General features: G+C 44.8%; 1 protein-coding gene across 1 annotated transcript in view; it reads left to right on the top strand.

The window, feature by feature from the left end:
* The window catches only part of RBKS (ribokinase), a 45411-nt gene that overhangs the window by 11323 nt on the left and 15027 nt on the right, over positions 1 to 19061 (top strand). The window contains exons 3-4 of the mRNA XM_077489426.1: positions 9931 to 10063; positions 16451 to 16514. Coding sequence (XP_077345552.1) covers positions 9931 to 10063; positions 16451 to 16514 — 197 coding nt within the window. The remainder of the gene's footprint in view (positions 1 to 9930; positions 10064 to 16450; positions 16515 to 19061) is intronic.

Below are 19061 nucleotides of genomic sequence, written 5' to 3'. Positions count from 1 at the left end.
CCATTCTTCCCACTGACCACAAGTGTAAGGACCATTCTTCCCACTGACCACAAGTGTAAGGACCATTCTTCCCACTGACCACAAGTGTGAGGACCGTTCTTCCCAATGACCACAAGTGTGAGGACCATTCTTCCCACTGACCACAAGTGTGAGGACCATTCTTCCCACTGACCACAAGTGTGAGGACCATTCTTCCCAATGACCACAAGTGTAAGGACCATTCTTCCCAATGACCACAAGTGTAAGGACCATTCTTCCCAATGACCACAAGTGTGAGGACCATTCTTCCCAATGACCACAAGTGTAAGGACCATTCTTCCCACTGACCACAAGTGTAAGGACCATTCTTCCCAATGACCACAAGTGTGAGGACCATTCTTCCCAATGACCACAAGTGTAAGGATCATTCTTCCCAATGACCACAAGTGTGAGGACCATTCTTCCCACTGACCATCACACTAATGTATCATGAGTTGTAGATTTCGAATTTTTAGCAGGGGGTTCCCCCGAGACCGGAGAACTATTTCAAGGGTTCCTCTGTGTTGGAAAGGTTGAGAAAGGCTGCTCTAGGAAGATCTACTGTAGGCATTATTTTGTATGGAGGATTCAGATGAATAGAAACCACAGAAAAATGCATCAGCAATATGAGAAGTACGTGAACTTTGCTTTCACTTATATCCTTTGAGGGTTTAATAACACTTTAAGGGAGTCATAAGTAATGGTAAATGTATATTGGATCTGAGTTCCTAAAACCGTACATCTTCCATTGTGTTTTGAGCACATTATGTACAATTTCTAAGCGGTATCGGTCACGGTCAAGTGTTCTCCACATTACTGTAAAATCCAGGTTCAGGTCAAACTCTTCGAGAGCTGCCTGGGAACTCTTATCTCTCTAATGGAGACAGGAAGACCAATAAAATTCAATTCTCATGACAGATTAGAAGATGATGGCTTGAGTTTAGTTCAGGGTCAGAATGTTGATAATGCCCCTGAGGACTGGCCCATAACCCCCAGAACCTCTCCATTCTCTCACACTGAGCCACATTAAAAGAGGAATTTACCAGCGTGAAGTCCATCATCCCGCTAATCTCCACTTTCCCAGCACTTCCTAATTCGCATCTTTTACAACGGCAGCAGGAAGGGAGCTGTAAAACTCAATCCGTAACAGGAGATGTCCAGAGCTCCTCTGGTGATCAGAAGATTGCTTAATTGTGAGTGGCGTGACAAGTGAATTTTTTCTGGCACGTGAAGCTCAAATTCCATACGTAGTTCTCTATAATGAGGTGATGCTTATTCCCTATGACAGGCCACGACTAAAGCGGCCTCTTTATAGAAGATTCACAGTTATTGACTCCCCTTCACTAATTATATCCACAAAACATTTTTTTTTGCCGATCCCTCTTTGATACATTTATGTGTAAGACCACCCAAGGCTCATGTTCCTGGGATGGCTGGATGCTTGAAGAAACATATATGTGAGGACACAATACAATACAAATGTGGGCACAATTTTTTTTTTATTAACTTACATGGGTTGTTCAGATTTCACATGTTGATAGAGTAACTTTTCCTCTTTCTTTGTCCTCCTTCTCCTTCCTTTTCTTCTCCTCCTTTTCTTTTTTTCCTTTTCCTCTTTCTCCTTCTCCATCGCCTTCTTCTTCTCCTCCTTCTCTTTCTTCTTCTCCTCTTTCTCTTTCTTCTTCTCCTCCTTCTCCGTCTTCTTCTTCTTCTCCGTCTTCTTCTTCTTCTTCTTCTCCGTCGCCTTCTTCTTCTCCTCCTTCTTCTCCTCCTTCTTCTTCTTCTCTTTCTTCTTCTCCTCCTTCTCCTTCTTCTCCATCACCTTCTTCTTCTCCTCCTTCTTCTCCTCCTTCTCTTTCTTCTTCTCTTTCTTCTTCTCCTTCTTCTCTTTCTTCTTCTCCTCCTTCTCCTTCTTCTCCATCACCTTCTTCTTCTCCTCCTTCTCTTTCTTCTTCTCCTCCTTCTCTTTCTTTTTCTCCTCATTCTCTTTCTTCTTCTCCATCACCTTCTACTCCTCCTCCTTCTCTTTTTCTCTTTCTTCTTCTCCTCCTTCTCTTTCTTCTTTTCCTCTTTCTCCTTCTTTTTCTCCTCCATCTCCTTCTTCTACTCCATCTCCTTCTAAGCCCCTGTACACACGGTCGGAGATTTTGCCAACCAAATCCGTCAGATTTTGCCCGTCGGATTTAGTCTGACGGATTGTGTCTGAAACTGTTGCATACACACGGTCGGGCCAAGTTGGTGAAAAATCCGATCTTTCAGAACGTGGTGACGTAATTTAGTTACGATGGGACTACATTCAGGCTAGTAGCCAATAGCTTTGATGTAGGAATTTGATCTGAGCATGCGTGGCACTTGGTCCGATCAAAATGCTCTATACGTGATCGGATTATGTCCGTCCAGCCCAGTTGGTCGGGAAATATTTCCAACATGTTGGAAAATTGGGTCGGACGGAGATTCGGACCGAATCAGTCCGATGCAGACCACACACAGTCGGATTATCTGACGACACGGTCTGATAAGACGCATTCCGACAGATTCTCCGACCGTGTGTACAAGGGCTTATTCATATTCTCCTCCTCTTTCTCCTTATTTTTCTCCTCCACCTCCTTCTTCTCCATCACCTTCTTCTCTTCCTTCTTCTCTTTCTTCCTCTCCTCTTTCTCCTTATTCTTCTCCCCCATCTTCTTCTCCTCCTTCTTCTTCTCCATCTCCTTCTTATTCTTCTTCTTCTCCTCCTCTTTCTCCTTATTTTTCTCCTCCATCTCCTTCTTCTTATTCTTCTTCTTCTTCTTCTCTTCCTTCTTCTCTTTCTTCTTCTCCTCTTTCTCCTTATTCTTCTCCCCCATCTTCTTCTTCTCCTTCTTCTCCTTCCTCTCCATCTCCTTCTTCTCCCCCTTCTCTTTCTTCTCCTCCTCCTTCTTCTTTTTCTCCTCCATCTCCTTCTTCTCCCTCTCTTTCTTCTTCTTCTCCTTCTCCTTCTTCTCCATCACATTCTTCTCCTCCTTCTTTTTCTTTTTATCCTTCTTTTTCTTTTTATCCTTCTTCTTCTTTTTCTCCTCCATCTCCTTCTTCTTCTCCATCACATTCTTCTCTTCCTCCTTCTCTTTCTTCTTCTCCTCTTTCTCCTTCTTTTTCTCCCCCATCTCCTTCTTCTCCATCTCCTTCTTCTTCTCCATCTCCTTCTTCTCCTCCTCCTTCTCCTTCTTCTCCTTCTTTTTCCCCTCCATCTCCTTATTCTCCATCTCATTCTTCTTCTTCTCCATCTCCTTCTTCTTCTTCTTGTTCTCTTTCTTCTTCTCCTCCTTTTCCTTCCTTTTATCCTCCATCTCCTTCCTCTCTTTCTTCTTCTCCTTCTTCTCATCCTTCTTCTCCTCCTTCGCTTTCTTCTTCTCCTTCTTCTCCTCCTTCATCTCCTTCTTCTCCTCCTCCTCCTCCTTTTTCCTCTCCTCCTTGTTTTTTTCTTCCCATTTTTCTTCTCCATTTTCTCCTTCTTCTCCCATCAAATGTAGCCACTGTGCCCATCAAATGCAGCCACTAGGCCCATCATATGCAACCACTGTGCCATCAAATGCAGCCACTGTGCCCATCAAATGCAGCCACTGTGCCCATCAAATGCAACCACTGTGCCATCAAATGCAGCCACTGTGCCCATCAAATGCAGCCACTAGGCCCATTATATGCAACCACTGTGCCATCAAATGCAGCCACTGTGCCCATCAAATGCAGCCACTGTGCCCATCAAATGCAACCACTGTGCCATCAAATGCAGCCACTGTGCCCATCAAATGCAGCCACTAGGCCCATCATTAACAACCACTGTGCCATCAAATGCAGCCACTGTGCCCATCAAATGCAGCCACTAGGCCCATCATATGCAACCACTGTGCCATCAAATGCAGCCACTGTGCCCATCAAACGCAGCCACTATGCCCATCATATGCGGCCACTGTGCCCATCCTTCCCAAGCAGACACAACAAGTTGTCACTGAGTTCTGGATGAAGGAGGGGTGCAGGCTCTCTGACATCCACAGAAGGCTACAGAATATTTACGGAGGTGGCACCATTGACAAGAGTCACAGATGAAAAGACATTGCTCTTTTCTGGTACAACATTTTTATTGAAATAAAATAAAAAAATATATAGCTGTAACAATCCCACGCAGCAGATATGAGCAGTGACGCAAACAAACATCAATTGCAGCCTCACTGTGCCCACATCAATTGTAGCCACTGTGCCCCCATCAATTGTAGCCACTGTGCCCCCATCAATTGTAGCCACTGTGCCCCCATCAATTGTAGCCACTGTGCCCCCATCAATTGTAGCCACTGTGCCCCCATCAATTGTAGCCGTTGTGCCCATCAATTGTAGCCACTGTGCCATCAGATGCAGCCACTGTGCCCATCATATGCAGCCACTGTGCCCATCATATGCAGCCACTGTGCCCATCAAATGCAGCCACTTTGCCCATCTCATGCCGTCACTATGCCCATCTCATGCCGAGTGCAATGCTCTGCGCTCCGAGTCCACCTTTTTTGAAGCCCATTAGAGCCTCTGGATCTAATCAGGTGCTTCAAAAATACATCCCCCACCGCTGTAATGCAATGCATTAGTCTATCCATTCTACATAGAGGGGGTGGCTGGAGAGAGGGGGTGGCGGCCATGCGTCCTAAATGGACGGGCCACCCCTGATGCACATCAGGGATTGGGGTGTGGACCAGTCCACAAAAATCGTGAGAAATAATTCTTAAACCGAACTCACCAGAAAAAAAAAAAATAAAAAACAAAAAAAAAAAAGATGGGGGGGTGGGCAGAATAGGAAGAGAGAAAAAAAAAACGGACCTGGGGGCAGAGGAGATCAGATAGGGAGGACCAGGCTAGTCGGGTACAAGATTGGAAGAGTGTAAGACCACCACGGGCCCCACACCTTAAGAAATTTAGAGTGAGAGTCGTGGAGGATACTAGTCATCTTCTCATCTTCTCATTAATCACGAGAGTCGTTAAAATAAGACATTGCTCTTTTCAATGGTGTCATCTCCATAAACATGGACTGTAGCCTTCTGTGGATGCTGGACAGCCTGCACCCCTCCTTTTACTAGTGAGTGTACAGCTTGTATAACAGTGTAAATTTCCTGTCCCCTCAAAATAACTCAACACACGGCCATTAATGTCTAAACCGCTGGCAACAAAAGTCAGTACACCCCTAAGTGAAAATGTCCAAATTGGGGCCCAAAGTGTCCATCACCTTTACCCTCAGCTTCTGTAGCAAGACAGTGGTGATCTTGGAGGTGTGTTTGGGGGTGGTTATCATGTTGGAATACTGCCCTGCGGTCCAGTCTCTGAAGGGAGGGGATCATGCTCTGCTTCAGTATGTCACAGTACATGTTGGCATTCATGGTCCCCTCAATGATCTGTAGCCCCCCAGTGCCGGCAGCACTCATGCAGCCCCAGACCATGACACCCCCACCACCATGCCTGACTGTAGACAAGACACACTTGTCTTTGTCCTCCTCACCTGGTTGCCCCCACACACGCTTGTCACCATCTGACACCAAATACGTTTATCTTGGTCTTATCAGACCACAGGACATGGTTCCAGTAATCCATCTCCTTAGTCTGCTTGTCTTCAGCAAACTGTTTGTGGTCTTTCTTGTGCATCATCTTTAGAAGAGGCTTCCTTCTGGGACGACAGCCATGCAGACCAATTTGATGCAGCGTGCGGCGTATGGTCTGAGCACTGACAGGCTGACCCCCCACCCCCCTACAACCTCTGCAGCAATGCTGGCAGCACTCATACGTCTATTTCCCAAAGACAACCTCTGGATATGACGCTGATCACGTGACCTCAACTTCTTTGGTGGACCATGGCGAGGCCTGTTCTGAGGGGAACCTGTCCTGTTATACCGCTGTATGGTCTTGGCCAACGTGCTGCAGCTCAGTTTCAGGGTCTTGGAAAATCTTCTTATAGCCTAGGCCATCTTTATGTAGAGCAACAATTCTTTTTTTTCAGATCCTCAGAGAGTTCTTTGCCATGAGGTGCCATGTTGAACTTCCAGTGACCAGTATGAAAGAGTGAGAGCGATAACACCAAATTTAACACACCTGCTCCCCATTCACACCTGAGACCTTGTAACACTAACGAGTCACATGACACCGGGGGGAGGGAAAATGGCTAATTGGGGCCAAGTTGGAGATTTTCACATAGGGGTGTATGGACTTTTGTTGCCAGCGGTTTAGACATTAATGGCTGTGTGTTGAGTTATTTTGAGGGGACAGGAAATTTACACTGTTATACAAGCTGTACACTCACTACTTTACATTGTAGACAAGTGTCATTTCTTCAGTGTTGTCACATGAAAAGAGAGAAGGAATGTGACTGAGGGGTGTACTTACTTTTGTGAGAAACTGTATATATATTTACATACACACACTACCAGTCAAGAGTTTTGGATCATGCTTGATTGGCTGCTTACCGATTCACAGTAGCCAGGAAATGACAACTGTGACCCCCAAATCGATGACATACTTGCTGCTTCCGGGTTCATAGGTCGCAGTGGAGATTGGGGAGGGGATGTTCCCTAAGCTCGTCCCTCGCGGAATCCTCATGTAGTTGACTTTGTTGTTTTTCGTCATGGGGAGCTGGCTGTGTCTTCTGGGTTCTTGCTACCGGCCCCTGATAAAGCAACACAGGGTGCCCGGCCGCCCCTTCTGCAGCTCTGTGATGCCTCCTGGGTTGTCTGACATTGAGTATCCCAGAAGGCTGCAGGAGCAGGATGACAGCATTGTCGTTTAGGCGAGAATGGCAGCAGGGGGCGGAGTATCCCATACTAAACTAAACTTACTGAACTAAACCCATTCATTTAACAGTTTCTAAAAGCAGTTGCATTCCCGGCATGTGCCAGGAATATAACGGTCACGTTTGCTCTGAAGGTCACACAGTGGCCAAGATGGCAGCTCCCTTGGCTAAAAACGATAGGAGGGTTTAGTTCCGCTTTAAAAAAAAGGTAAATGCAAAAAACAAAAAAAAAAAAAAAGACAATGGGGGAAAAGATGTATTTTGGAGTGAAGCTTTGCTTTAAAACAGAACTAAACTCACCGATTTAACAGTCTCCCAAACCAGTCAAGGCATGCCTCAAAAGATAACAGTCACAGTTGCTACTACACTTGGACCCCTTTCACACTGTGCCGCCCCGGGCGTCAGCGGTAAAGCGGCTCTATTTTTAGTGCTGCTTTACTGTAGTTTTAGCTGCGCTATTTGGCCACTAGTGGGGGCGGTTTTAATGCCCGCTAGCGGCCGAAAAGGGGTTAAATCCGCCTGCAAAACGCCGCCGGTATGACAGCGCTGCCCCATTGACTTCAATTGGAAGGAGCTGGCAGGACTTTTCCTGACGCCCTGCCAGCCCACCGCCCCAGTGTGAAGGCCCTCGGAGCTTTCACACTGGAGTTTATTAAGCAGCTGTTTTTGGGCGTTTTGCAGGCGCTATTTTTAACGCTATAGCCCCTGCAAAATGCCCCCCCAGTGTAAAAGACCGAGCTGTCAAGCCATAATGGCCGGGGTCATAACTGATCACATGGTAACTGCACATCAAACAGAAGAAAAGATTGCTAGACGTGCAATTTTTTTTTACGTATTTTGACAAATTCCTTCATTTCCGAAATTCCGAATTTTTCAATTTCCGAAATTTCTAATTTCAGAATTTTCAAATTGCAGAATTTTTCAATTTCCGAAGTTTCACATTTCAGAATTTTCGGGAATTCGAAATTTCGGAATTTGAAAAATTCTAAATTTTGGAAATTCTGAAATTTGACAATGTCGGAAATTGGAAAATTTTGTAACATTTTGGAAATTCAAAATCCGCTAATTGGAAAATTCAAAATGAGAAAATTCGAAAATTTGGAAATTTGAAAATCCAAAAATAAGATTGAAAATCTAAACATTCAAAAGAATGAAAATCAGAAAATTCGAAAACCAGAAAATCTGAAATAATAACTAACTAATAATAAATATTAAATTATAGGTATTGGAATTTCCTTTCAAATTTGGGTGTTAGAGAACTTATTTGAACAAATTATCTGAAATAACGAATGCCATATTTAAACGAATGGAACGTAATGATCTAATAATAATGAATAACAATAATAATAATAATAAAGCCTATTTATTATTGATTTGTTCCATTCCATTTGTTTAGATGCGGCATTCGTTATTTCGGATAATTTCATAACTTCACATAAATTTGTATTTGTTCCGTTCACTAACAGCCAAATTTGAAAGGAAATTCCAATACCTATAATTGAATAGTTATTATTAGTTCGTTACTATTTCGATTGTTACTGATTTTCTTTCTTTTTTTCAGATTTTCTAATTTCTGAATTATGAAAATTTGGAATTCAAAAATTTGAATATTCGGAAATTCGAAAATTAGGGAATTCGAAAATTTGGAATTTGGAAATTCTGAAATTCTAAATTTGAAAATTTGAAATTTAGAAATTTGAAACTTGGAAATTCAGAAAATTCGAAAATTCAGAAACTTGAAAATTTGAAAATGCGAATTTTCGGATTTCTGAATCCCTGAATTTTAGAATTTCCAAATTTTAGAATTTATGATTTTTAGAAAAAAGCAAAAAAAGGAATGAAATGAAAAGGAACACATTTTTTGTCAGTGCACATGTCTAATGGCAGCTTGCTTGGCTGAAAAGGGTAGGAGGGTTTAGTTCCAATTTAAAGTATAACTAAAGGCAAAACTTTTTTTTTCTTTAGTGTTGGATGGAGTGGAGAGGGATTAGAGCCCCTGTCAGTTTCTATTGCTGTTTGTGCTCCCCTGTTAAGGAGATTCACCCCCACTATGTGGTTGATTTACTGAAACTGGAGAGTACAACTCTGCATTATAGCCAATCAGCTTCCAGGTTTTTAGTTAGAAGCCGATTGGCCGCCATGCACAACTGCACCTGATTCTGCACTCTCCAGTTTTAGTAAATGAACCCCGATGTGTCCCCTTTACCCCGATGTCTCCCCTTTACCCCGATGTGTCCCCTTTACCCCGATGTGTCCTGTTTACCATTATCATCCCCAGAAAAGTAATAGAGGGGAAATCTTCCATTGGGGACACTAATTCGGGTGACCTGGGGGGTCCCAAGGAATTCCCTTAAAGGATATCTAAAGGTTCATTTTTAAAAAAAACAAACAAACATACATGTCATAATTACCTCCTCTGCGCAGTTAGTTTTCCACAGAGTGGCCCCGAACCTCCTCTTTTGGGGTCCCTCAGCGCCACTCCTAGCTCCTCCCAAGTCCTGCTGCTGTGTCTATTGACACAGACAGCAGGACTCGGCCCCTCCCTCTGACCACTGCGTTATTGCATTAGATTGACAGCAGTGGGAGCCAATGGCTGTGCTGCTATTGATCTACCCAATCAGGACCCGAGACACCGACTAGAGCATGTGTGCTCGTCCCCGTCGTGGGAAAGACCGGGTTCAGGTAAGTAAAAGGAGGGGGCTCTGGGGGGTCAGCACAGATTTTTCCACCTTAATGCACAGAATGCGAACCTCGAGGGTTTACAATCCCTTACTTTAATTTACAGGGATTTTCTCTCACTTCCTGTTTGGTTATGGGACAGGAAGTGAAGGAAAGTCTCCCTAGGGGGTCACAAATTGCAAAAAAAAATCTGCCAGGGGTTATAACCCACCCTTTTTGTTTTGCCTATAGTTCTACTTTAAGACTGAGAAGTGCATCAGACCAGATTGTACTGTGTGTGCTCTTCAGACTGCCAGATCTCAGTAATAGGTGTCGGTATCGGTGTGTCCCCCCCCCCACATTAGGTCAATCCTGACACCCCAAATCACGCTGACATCAGCCATACTTACCTACATATCAGTATAAGAAATAATGAGTGCCCTTCCTGTATTATTTTGCAGTGTGACCCCCCGCCTGCCCAAAGCCGGAGAGACCATACACGGCACCAAGTTCTTCATCGGGTTTGGTGGGAAAGGAGCCAACCAGTGCGTCCAGGCCGCCAGGCTGGGGGCGCGGACCACCATGGTGTGTAAGGTAAGAGGGGGGGGCTCTCTGACTGCACTGGGCTGGCCAACCCTGAAGTGTGCGTTTTTTTCTGTCTGCGACCATCAGAAGCAGGAACCCCCCCTCCCCCCTCCGTGTGATGATTTAGGGTCATAGCTGGAATTCCTGCAGCCTGAAGACTAAATAAAAACCTCCTCCCCGGTCTGTATGAAATATCTGTAGATTACATTCCATTGTAATAATCCATCAGATTAATGATTGCAGAGACTTCCTATTCTCTGACCTCATCCCGGGGGAGGGGGAGGGAGGTGTGATATTTGTAGGATCTCCGCCAACAACATTTATAGAAACAGCCCCCCCCTCCAAAATAGTTTTAGGGTGGGTGACCCGCGACTGAGCTGGATGTTCCGTCATGGCCGGTTACGCCCCTATGGACCTTTGTGATGTAAGATTCTGCATTTTGCAGGAAAAAAAAGAAAAAAGAAAATTATATTGTCTGTCCACCCGGAGCTGACGTATTCATTTATAGTAGATGCCGGAGAGCCAATCGCTTGAAGACCTGCGCACCTTCTGCGCACGAACACGGAGGCATGGGGGTGCTTTAAAAAAAAACAAAATCGTGTTTATTTTACTTTTTCTTTTTTCACTGTCCCTTTAATTAAATTTTTTTTACTTTTTTAAATACTATTACAAGGAATGTAAACATTCTCTTATAACAGAAATAAGAGATGACAGGTCTTCTTTATATGGATCTCATGTAATAGAAATAAGAGATGACGGGTCCTCTTTATGGAGATCTCATGTAATAGAAATAAGAGATGACGGGTCCTCTTTATGGGGATCTCATGTAATAGAAATAAGAGATGACGGGTCCTCTTTATGGAGATCTCATGTAATAGAAATAAGAGATGACAGGTCCTCTTTATGGAGATCATGTAATAGAAATAAGAGATGACAGGTCCTCTTTATGGAGATCATGTAATAGAAATAAGAGATGACGGGTCCTCTTTATGGAGATCATGTAATAGAAATAAGAGATGACGGGTCCTCTTTATGGAGATCATGTAATAGAAATAAGAGATGACGGGTCCTCTTTATGGAGATCATGTAATAGAAATAAGAGATGACGGGTCCTCTTTATGGAGATCATGTAATAGAAATAAGAGATGACAGGTCCTCTTTATGGAGATCTCATGTAATAGAAATAAGAGATGACGGGTCCTCTTTATGGAGATCATGTAATAGAAATAAGAGATGACGGGTCCTCTTTATGGAGATCATGTAATAGAAATAAGAGATGACAGGTCCTCTTTATGGAGATCATGTAATGGAAATAAGAGATGACAGGTCCTCTTTATGGAGATCTCATGTAATAGAAATAAGAGATGACAGGTCCTCTTTATGGGGATCTCATGTAATAGAAATAAGAGATGACGGGTCCTCTTTATGGGGATCTCATGTAATAGAAATAAGAGATGACAGGTCCTCTTTATGGAAATCATGTAATAGAAATAAGAGATGACGGGTCCTCTTTATGGGGATCTCATGTAATAGAAATAAGAGATGACGGGTCCTCTTTATGGAGATCTCATGTAATAGAAATAAGAGATGACGGGTCCTCTTTATGGAGATCATGTAATAGAAATAAGAGATGACAGGTCCTCTTTATGGAGATCTCATGTAATAGAAATAAGAGATGACGGGTCCTCTTTATGGGGACCATGTAATAGAAATAAGAGATGACAGGTCCTCTTTATGGAGATCTCATGTAATAGAAATAAGAGATGACGGGTCCTCTTTATGGAGATCATGTAATGGAAATAAGAGATGACGGGTCCTCTTTATGGGGATCTCATGTAATAGAAATAAGAGATGACAGGTCCTCTTTATGGAGATCTCATGTAATAGAAATAAGAGATGACGGGTCCTCTTTATGGGGACCATGTAATAGAAATAAGAGATGACAGGTCCTCTTTATGGAGATCTCATGTAATAGAAATAAGAGATGACGGGTCCTCTTTATGGAGATCATGTAATAGAAATAAGAGATGACGGGTCCTCTTTATGGAGATCATGTAATGGAAATAAGAGATGACGGGTCCTCTTTATGGAGATCTCATGTAATAGAAATAAGAGATGACAGGTCCTCTTTATGGGGATCTCATGTAATAGAAATAAGAGATGACGGGTCCTCTTTATGGGGATCTCATGTAATAGAAATAAGAGATGACAGGTCCTCTTTATGGGGATCTCATGTAATAGAAATAAGAGATGACAGGTCCTCTTTATGGAAATCATGTAATAGAAATAAGAGATGACAGGTCCTCTTTATGGAGATTATGTAATAGAAATAAGAGATGACAGGTCCTCTTTATGGAGATCATGTAATAGAAATAAGAGATGACAGGTCCTCTTTATGGAGATCATGTAATAGAAATAAGAGATGACAGGTCCTCTTTATGGAGATCTCATGTAATAGAAATAAGAGATGACGGGTCCCCTTTATGGGGATCTCATGTAATAGAAATAAGAGATGACAGGTCCTCTTTATGGATCTCATGTAATAGAAATAAGAGATGACAGGTCCTCTTTATGGAGATCATGTAATAGAAATAAGAGATGACAGGTCCTCTTTATGGATCTCTTGTAATAGAAATAAGAGATGACGGGTCCTCTTTATGGAGATCTCATGTAATAGAAATAAGAGATGACAGGTCCTCTTTATGGAGATCATGTAATAGAAATAAGAGATGACGGGTCCTCTTTATGGAGATCTCATGTAATAGAAATAAGAGATGACGGGTCCTCTTTATGGAGATCATGTAATAGAAATAAGAGATGACAGGTCCTCTTTATGGAGATCTCATGTAATAGAAATAAGAGATGACAGGTCCTCTTTATGGATCTCTTGTAATAGAAATAAGAGATGACGGGTCCTCTTTATGGATCTCTTGTAATAGAAATAAGAGATGACAGGTCCTCTTTATGGATCTCTTGTAATAGAAATAAGAGATGACAGGTCCTCTTTATGGAGATCATGTAATAGAAATAAGAGATGACAGGTCCTCTTTATGGATCTCTTGTAATAGAAATAAGAGATGACAGGTCCTCTTTATGGAGATCATGTAATAGAAATAAGAGATGACAGGTCCTCTTTATGGATCTCTTGTAATAGAAATAAGAGATGACAGGTCCTCTTTATGGAGATCATGTAATAGAAATAAGAGATGACGGGTCCTCTTTATGGATCTCTTGTAATAGAAATAAGAGATGACGGGTCCTCTTTATGGAGATCTCATGTAATAGAAATAAGAGATGACAGGTCCTCTTTATGGAGATCATGTAATAGAAATAAGAGATGACAGGTCCTCTTTATGGATCTCTTGTAATAGAAATAAGAGATGACAGGTCCTCTTTATGGATCTCTTGTAATAGAAATAAGAGATGACAGGTCCTCTTTATGGAGATCATGTAATAGAAATAAGAGATGACAGGTCCTCTTTATGGATCTCTTGTAATAGAAATAAGAGATGACGGGTCCTCTTTATGGAGATCTCATGTAATAGAAATAAGAGATGACGGGTCCACTTTATGGGGATCTCATGTAATAGAAATAAGAGATGACGGGTCCTCTTTATGGAGATCATGTAATAGAAATAAGAGATGACAGGTCCTCTTTATGGGGATCTCATGTAATAGAAATAAGAGATGACGGGTCCTCTTTATGGAGATCTCATGTAATAGAAATAAGAGATGACGGGTCCTCTTTATGGAGATCTCATGTAATAGAAATAAGAGATGACGGGTCCTCTTTATGGAGATCATGTAATAGAAATAAGAGATGACAGGTCCTCTTTATGGAGATCATGTAATAGAAATAAGAGATGACGGGTCCTCTTTATGGAGATCATGTAATAGAAATAAGAGATGATGGGTCCTCTTTATGGAGATCATGTAATAGAAATAAGAGATGACAGGTCCTCTTTATAGGGATCTCATGTAATAGAAATAAGAGATGACGGGTCCTCTTTATGGGGATCATGTAATAGAAATAAGAGATGACGGGTCCTCTTTATGGAGATCTCATGTAATAGAAATAAGAGATGACAGGTCCTCTTTATGGAGATCTCATGTAATAGAAATAAGAGATGACAGGTCCTCTTTATGGAGATCATGTAATAGAAATAAGAGATGACGGGTCCTCTTTATGGAGATCATGTAATAGAAATAAGAGATGACAGGTCCTCTTTATGGGGATCTCATGTAATAGAAATAAGAGATGACAGGTCCTCTTTATGGAGATCTCATGTAATAGAAATAAGAGATGACAGGTCCTCTTTATGGAGATCATGTAATAGAAATAAGAGATGACAGGTCCTCTTTATGGAGGGAACGATTGTTTCTCTTTACTCACATTGTCCATCCAGCACCGCTGCCATCTTACGATCGGTACGTGACGTATATAGGTGTTTCCCCCCCCCCCCCCCCAGTAACGTTTGCTCGGGCCGAAGTTTAGAAGATCTCCCGGGTGACATCGCAGGGTCCGGCATTCCTGGAAGATGTTTTTTTATTCTTTATGAAGTTCCACAGCCGGGACTATTCCTGTCTCCGCATAAACAGGTCTATATCCAGCACCTTGCCGGCTATTATTAGAGCAATCGGGAACGGTTATTTTTATGTTGAGCCGCTCCATTCTCTCTGCTGGAACAATTCAGCAACACAAAAAGCCTCCCAATGAATGAATCTATATTTAAAACATGCGGAGTGCCCATTAAATCATCCGTGATAAATCCAACAAAAAAGTAAAGAAAAATAGACCGGCTGTGTAATTATAAAGCCTCGTACAGACTGAGCGTCAAAAACAGCGATTTTTAAAGGCATTAAACGTTTATTTTGGCCTCTAAATACCCCTCAACATTAGCCTATGGGGCAGATTTACCAAAACTGCGACACACGGAATCTGGTGCAGCTGCACATATTAACCAATCAGCTTCTAACCTTCAATTGGTGTCTTCGAATGGTATCCATTCACCCCCGCCTACCTCCAATCGGATCAGCTGAAAACACACCGAGCGATATACGTTCCCCTCTGTCTGTGCGATTCGGATCAGAGGGCAGTCGAGTGTAAACGGACAGCTGGTTCCTTTACATCCGGCGGCCCATAGAGCAGAGCGGGCCGTGTCCGTGTCCACTCTGCATAAATGGAGCAGACACGGACCTGTCATCCACTCCACTCCACTCCGCTCCACTCAGCGGGGGATCTGCAACGGATCCCCCATTGTGAAAGCTGAGTCCACCCCGTGTGAAAGGCACCTATCTGCACCAAGCACCAGCCGCAGGGGCGTAACTATAGGGGGTGCAGCAGTCGCGACCGCAACTGGGCCCTGTGATGCAGGGGGCCCATGCAGCCCCCTCTACATATGGCCGGCAGCAGCATAGGCAGCTAGGGGTACCAGTGCACCATGCACACGGGTGGCTGGAGGTGGAGGGTGACTAGCAGAGCTCCATTGCTCGACTATCGCACTGGCTGCTCTTTAGTTGTGCATTCCCCGCATGACCTGTGTCCTTGACCGGCTCCTCAGAGTACCCCTCTCCTGCTCCATGCATTGCCGCTCAGTCCGATGTCTGTTCTCCCCAGCCAGAGTCCCGCCCCCTCCCCGAGTCTGGCCCACACTGCACTGCATACTTCTCCTGGGTAAACAAACTTTAAGCACACAGATGCAGTGCAGCCCTATGAGAGCCCCCCGGAGGACACTGCAGGCTTGTCTGCCAGCTCCCCTCCTCCCCCGTCATACACAGATGATGAAAGGTCTTTCTGGGAGATATGCTGATCGCCTGTCCAGCACACTGGATGGAGCCCAGGCCAACATGGATGAGTGCGCGACCTACAGCTTGGTCATGGTGAGTGAGAGGACCCCATCCCCCACACACCATTACTTACCCCCTTCCATCTCCCCCCTGGGGACAGGGACCCCTTCTCATGTGGGGATAGGGACCCCCACCTCCCCTGGGGACAGGGGCCCCTTCTCACCTGGGGGCAGTAACTTCATCTGCCCTGGAGAAAAGGACCTCATCTCTTCTGGGGACGGGGATCCCATCCTGCCTAGGGACAGTCCCCCAATGGGGCACCTAAAAATGTAAAAAAAATAAATAAAATAAAAACTACTGATACCAGTGGTGGAACTACAGGGCTCACAACGGTCATACCTGTGACCACGCCCTGGAGTTCCACCGCCGGACTCGGAGGGAAGGGCCCTGGCTGGGGTTCAGGGGGGCCCTTCATGGTTTCTTGCATCGGGGCCCTGAAGGTTCTAGTTACGCCACTGACCAGCCGCTTGAGAGGACTACATACAGAAGGTTTGCTATGCCGGTCCACTGATTCCGGGTTTATTTGCGCTCTCTCTATTTTTTGTGCAGGTTGGAGAAGATTCTTTTGGCATCAATTACATCGAAAACTTCAGAAACAATGATGTGTGTACAGGTAAGGAAAGAAACTTGTAGAGGAATGACTTTTGAAGTGCGTGCAAACCTTTATATTGAACTTTTCATATTTGGTCCCTTGTGGTCTGTTAAATATCCCATTCATGTCTATATGGTGAGCAAGGCTTTCATGTCCATACACCACCCAAGGGTTTCATGTCCATGCACCACCCAAGGGTTTCATGTCCACACACCGTCCAAGGGTTTCATGTCCACACACCGCCCAAGGGTTTCATGTCCATACACCACCCAAGGCTTTCATGTCCATACACCGCCCAAGGGTTTCATGTCCATACACCGCCCAAAGGTTTCATGTCCATACAGCACCCAAGGGTTTCATGTCCATACACCACCCAAGGGTTTCATGTCCATACACCACCCAAGGCTTTCATGTCCACACTCCACCCAAGGGTTTCATGTCCATACACCACCCAAGGGTTTCATGTCCATACACGGCCAAGGATTTCATGTCCATACACTGCCCAAGGGTTTCATGTCCATACACCGCCCAAGGGTTTCATGTCCATGCACCGCCCAAGGGTTTCATGTCCATACACCGCTCCAAGGGTTTCATGTCCATACACCACCCAAGGGTTTCATGTCCATACACCGCCCAAGGGTTTCATGGCCATACACCGCCCAAAGGTTTCATGTCCATACACCGCCCAAGGGTTTCATGTCCATGCACCACCCAAAGGTTTCATGTCCATACACCGGCCAAGGGTTTCATGTCCATACACCGGCCAAGGGTTTCATGTCCATACACCGCCCAAAGGTTTCATGTCCACACACCGCCCAAGGGTTTCAAGTCCATACACTGCCCAAGGGTTTCATGTCCATACACCGCCCAAGGGTTTCATGTCTGCACACCGCCCAAGGGTTTCATGTCCATGCACTGCACAAGGGTTTTGTGTCCATACAGCGCCCAAGGGTTTAGTGTCCACACACCACCCAAGGGTTTAGTGTCCACACACCACCCAAGGGTTTCATGTCCATACACGGCCCAAGAATTTCATGTCCATACACGGCCCAAGAATTTCATGTCCATACACGGCCCAAGGGTTTCATGTCCATACATGGACCAAGGGTTTCATGTCCATACATGGCCCAAGGGTTTCATGTCCATACATGGCCCAAGGGTTTCATGTCCATACACCGCCCAAGGGATTCATGTCCATCCACTGCCCAAGGGTTTCGTGTCCATACAGCGTCCAAGGGTTTCATGTCCATCCACTGCCCAAGGGTTTCGTGTCCATACAGCGTCCAAGGGTTTCATGTCCATACACCGCCCAAAGGTTTCATGCCCATAAACCGCCCAAGGGTTTCATGTCCACAGACCGCCCAAGGGTTTCATGGCCATACACCGCCCAAGGGTTTAATGTCCATACACCGCCCAAGGGTTTCATGTCCACACACCGCCCAAGGGTTTCATGTCCATACACCGCCCAAAGGTTTCATGTCCACACACCGCCCAAGGGTTTCATGTCCATACACCGCCCAAAGGTTTCATGCCCATAAACCGCCCAAGGGTTTCATGTCCACAGACCGCCCAAGGGTTTCATGGCCATACACCGCCCAAGGGTTTAATGTCCATACACCGGCCAAGCGTTTCATGTCCATACACCGGCCAAGGGTTTCATGTCCATACACCGCCCAAAGGTTTCATGTCCACACACCGCCCAAGGGTTTCAAGTCCATACACTGCCCAAGGGTTTCATGTCCATACACCGCCCAAGGGTTTCATGTCTGCACACCGCCCAAGGGTTTCATGTCCATGCACTGCACAAGGGTTTTGTGTCCATACAGCGCCCAAGGGTTTAGTGTCCACACACCACCCAAGGGTTTAGTGTCCACACACCACCCAAGGGTTTCATGTCCATACACGGCCCAAGAATTTCATGTCCATACACGGCCCAAGAATTTCATGTCCATACACGGCCCAAGGGTTTCATGTCCATACATGGACCAAGGGTTTCATGTCCATACATGGCCCAAGGGTTTCATGTCCATACATGGCCCAAGGGTTTCATGTCCATACACCGCCCAAGGGATTCATGTCCATCCACTGCCCAAGGGTTTCGTGTCCATACAGCGTCCAAGGGTTTCATGTCCATCCACTGCCCAAGGGTTTCGTGTCCATACAGCGTCCAAGGGTTTCATGTCCATACACCGCCCAAAGGTTTCATGCCCATAAACCGCCCAAGGGTTTCATGTCCACAGACCGCCCAAGGGTTTCATGGCCATACACCGCCCAAGGGTTTAATGTCCATACACCGCCCAAGGGTTTCATGTCCACACACCGCCCAAGAATTTAATGTCCATACATGGCGCAAGGGTTTCATGTCCATACACGGCCCAAGGGTTTCATGTCCATACACCGCTCAAGAATTTCATGTCCATACACCGCCCAAGGGTTTCATGTCCACACACCACCCAAGAATTTCATGTCCATACATGGCGCAAGGGTTTCATGTCCATACACTGCCCAAGGGTTTCATGTCCATACACGGCCCAAGGGTTTCATGTCCATACACGGCCCAAGGGTTTC

This window comes from Lithobates pipiens, unplaced genomic scaffold (assembly GCF_037356315.1).
Source record: "Lithobates pipiens isolate NorthernLeopardFrog02 unplaced genomic scaffold, aLitPip1_a1.2 Scaffold_18, whole genome shotgun sequence".
Taxonomy (NCBI): domain Eukaryota; kingdom Metazoa; phylum Chordata; class Amphibia; order Anura; family Ranidae; genus Lithobates; species Lithobates pipiens.
The sequence above is the reverse complement of the archived record's forward strand: the minus strand, read 5'-3'. Positions and strand labels throughout refer to the sequence as shown.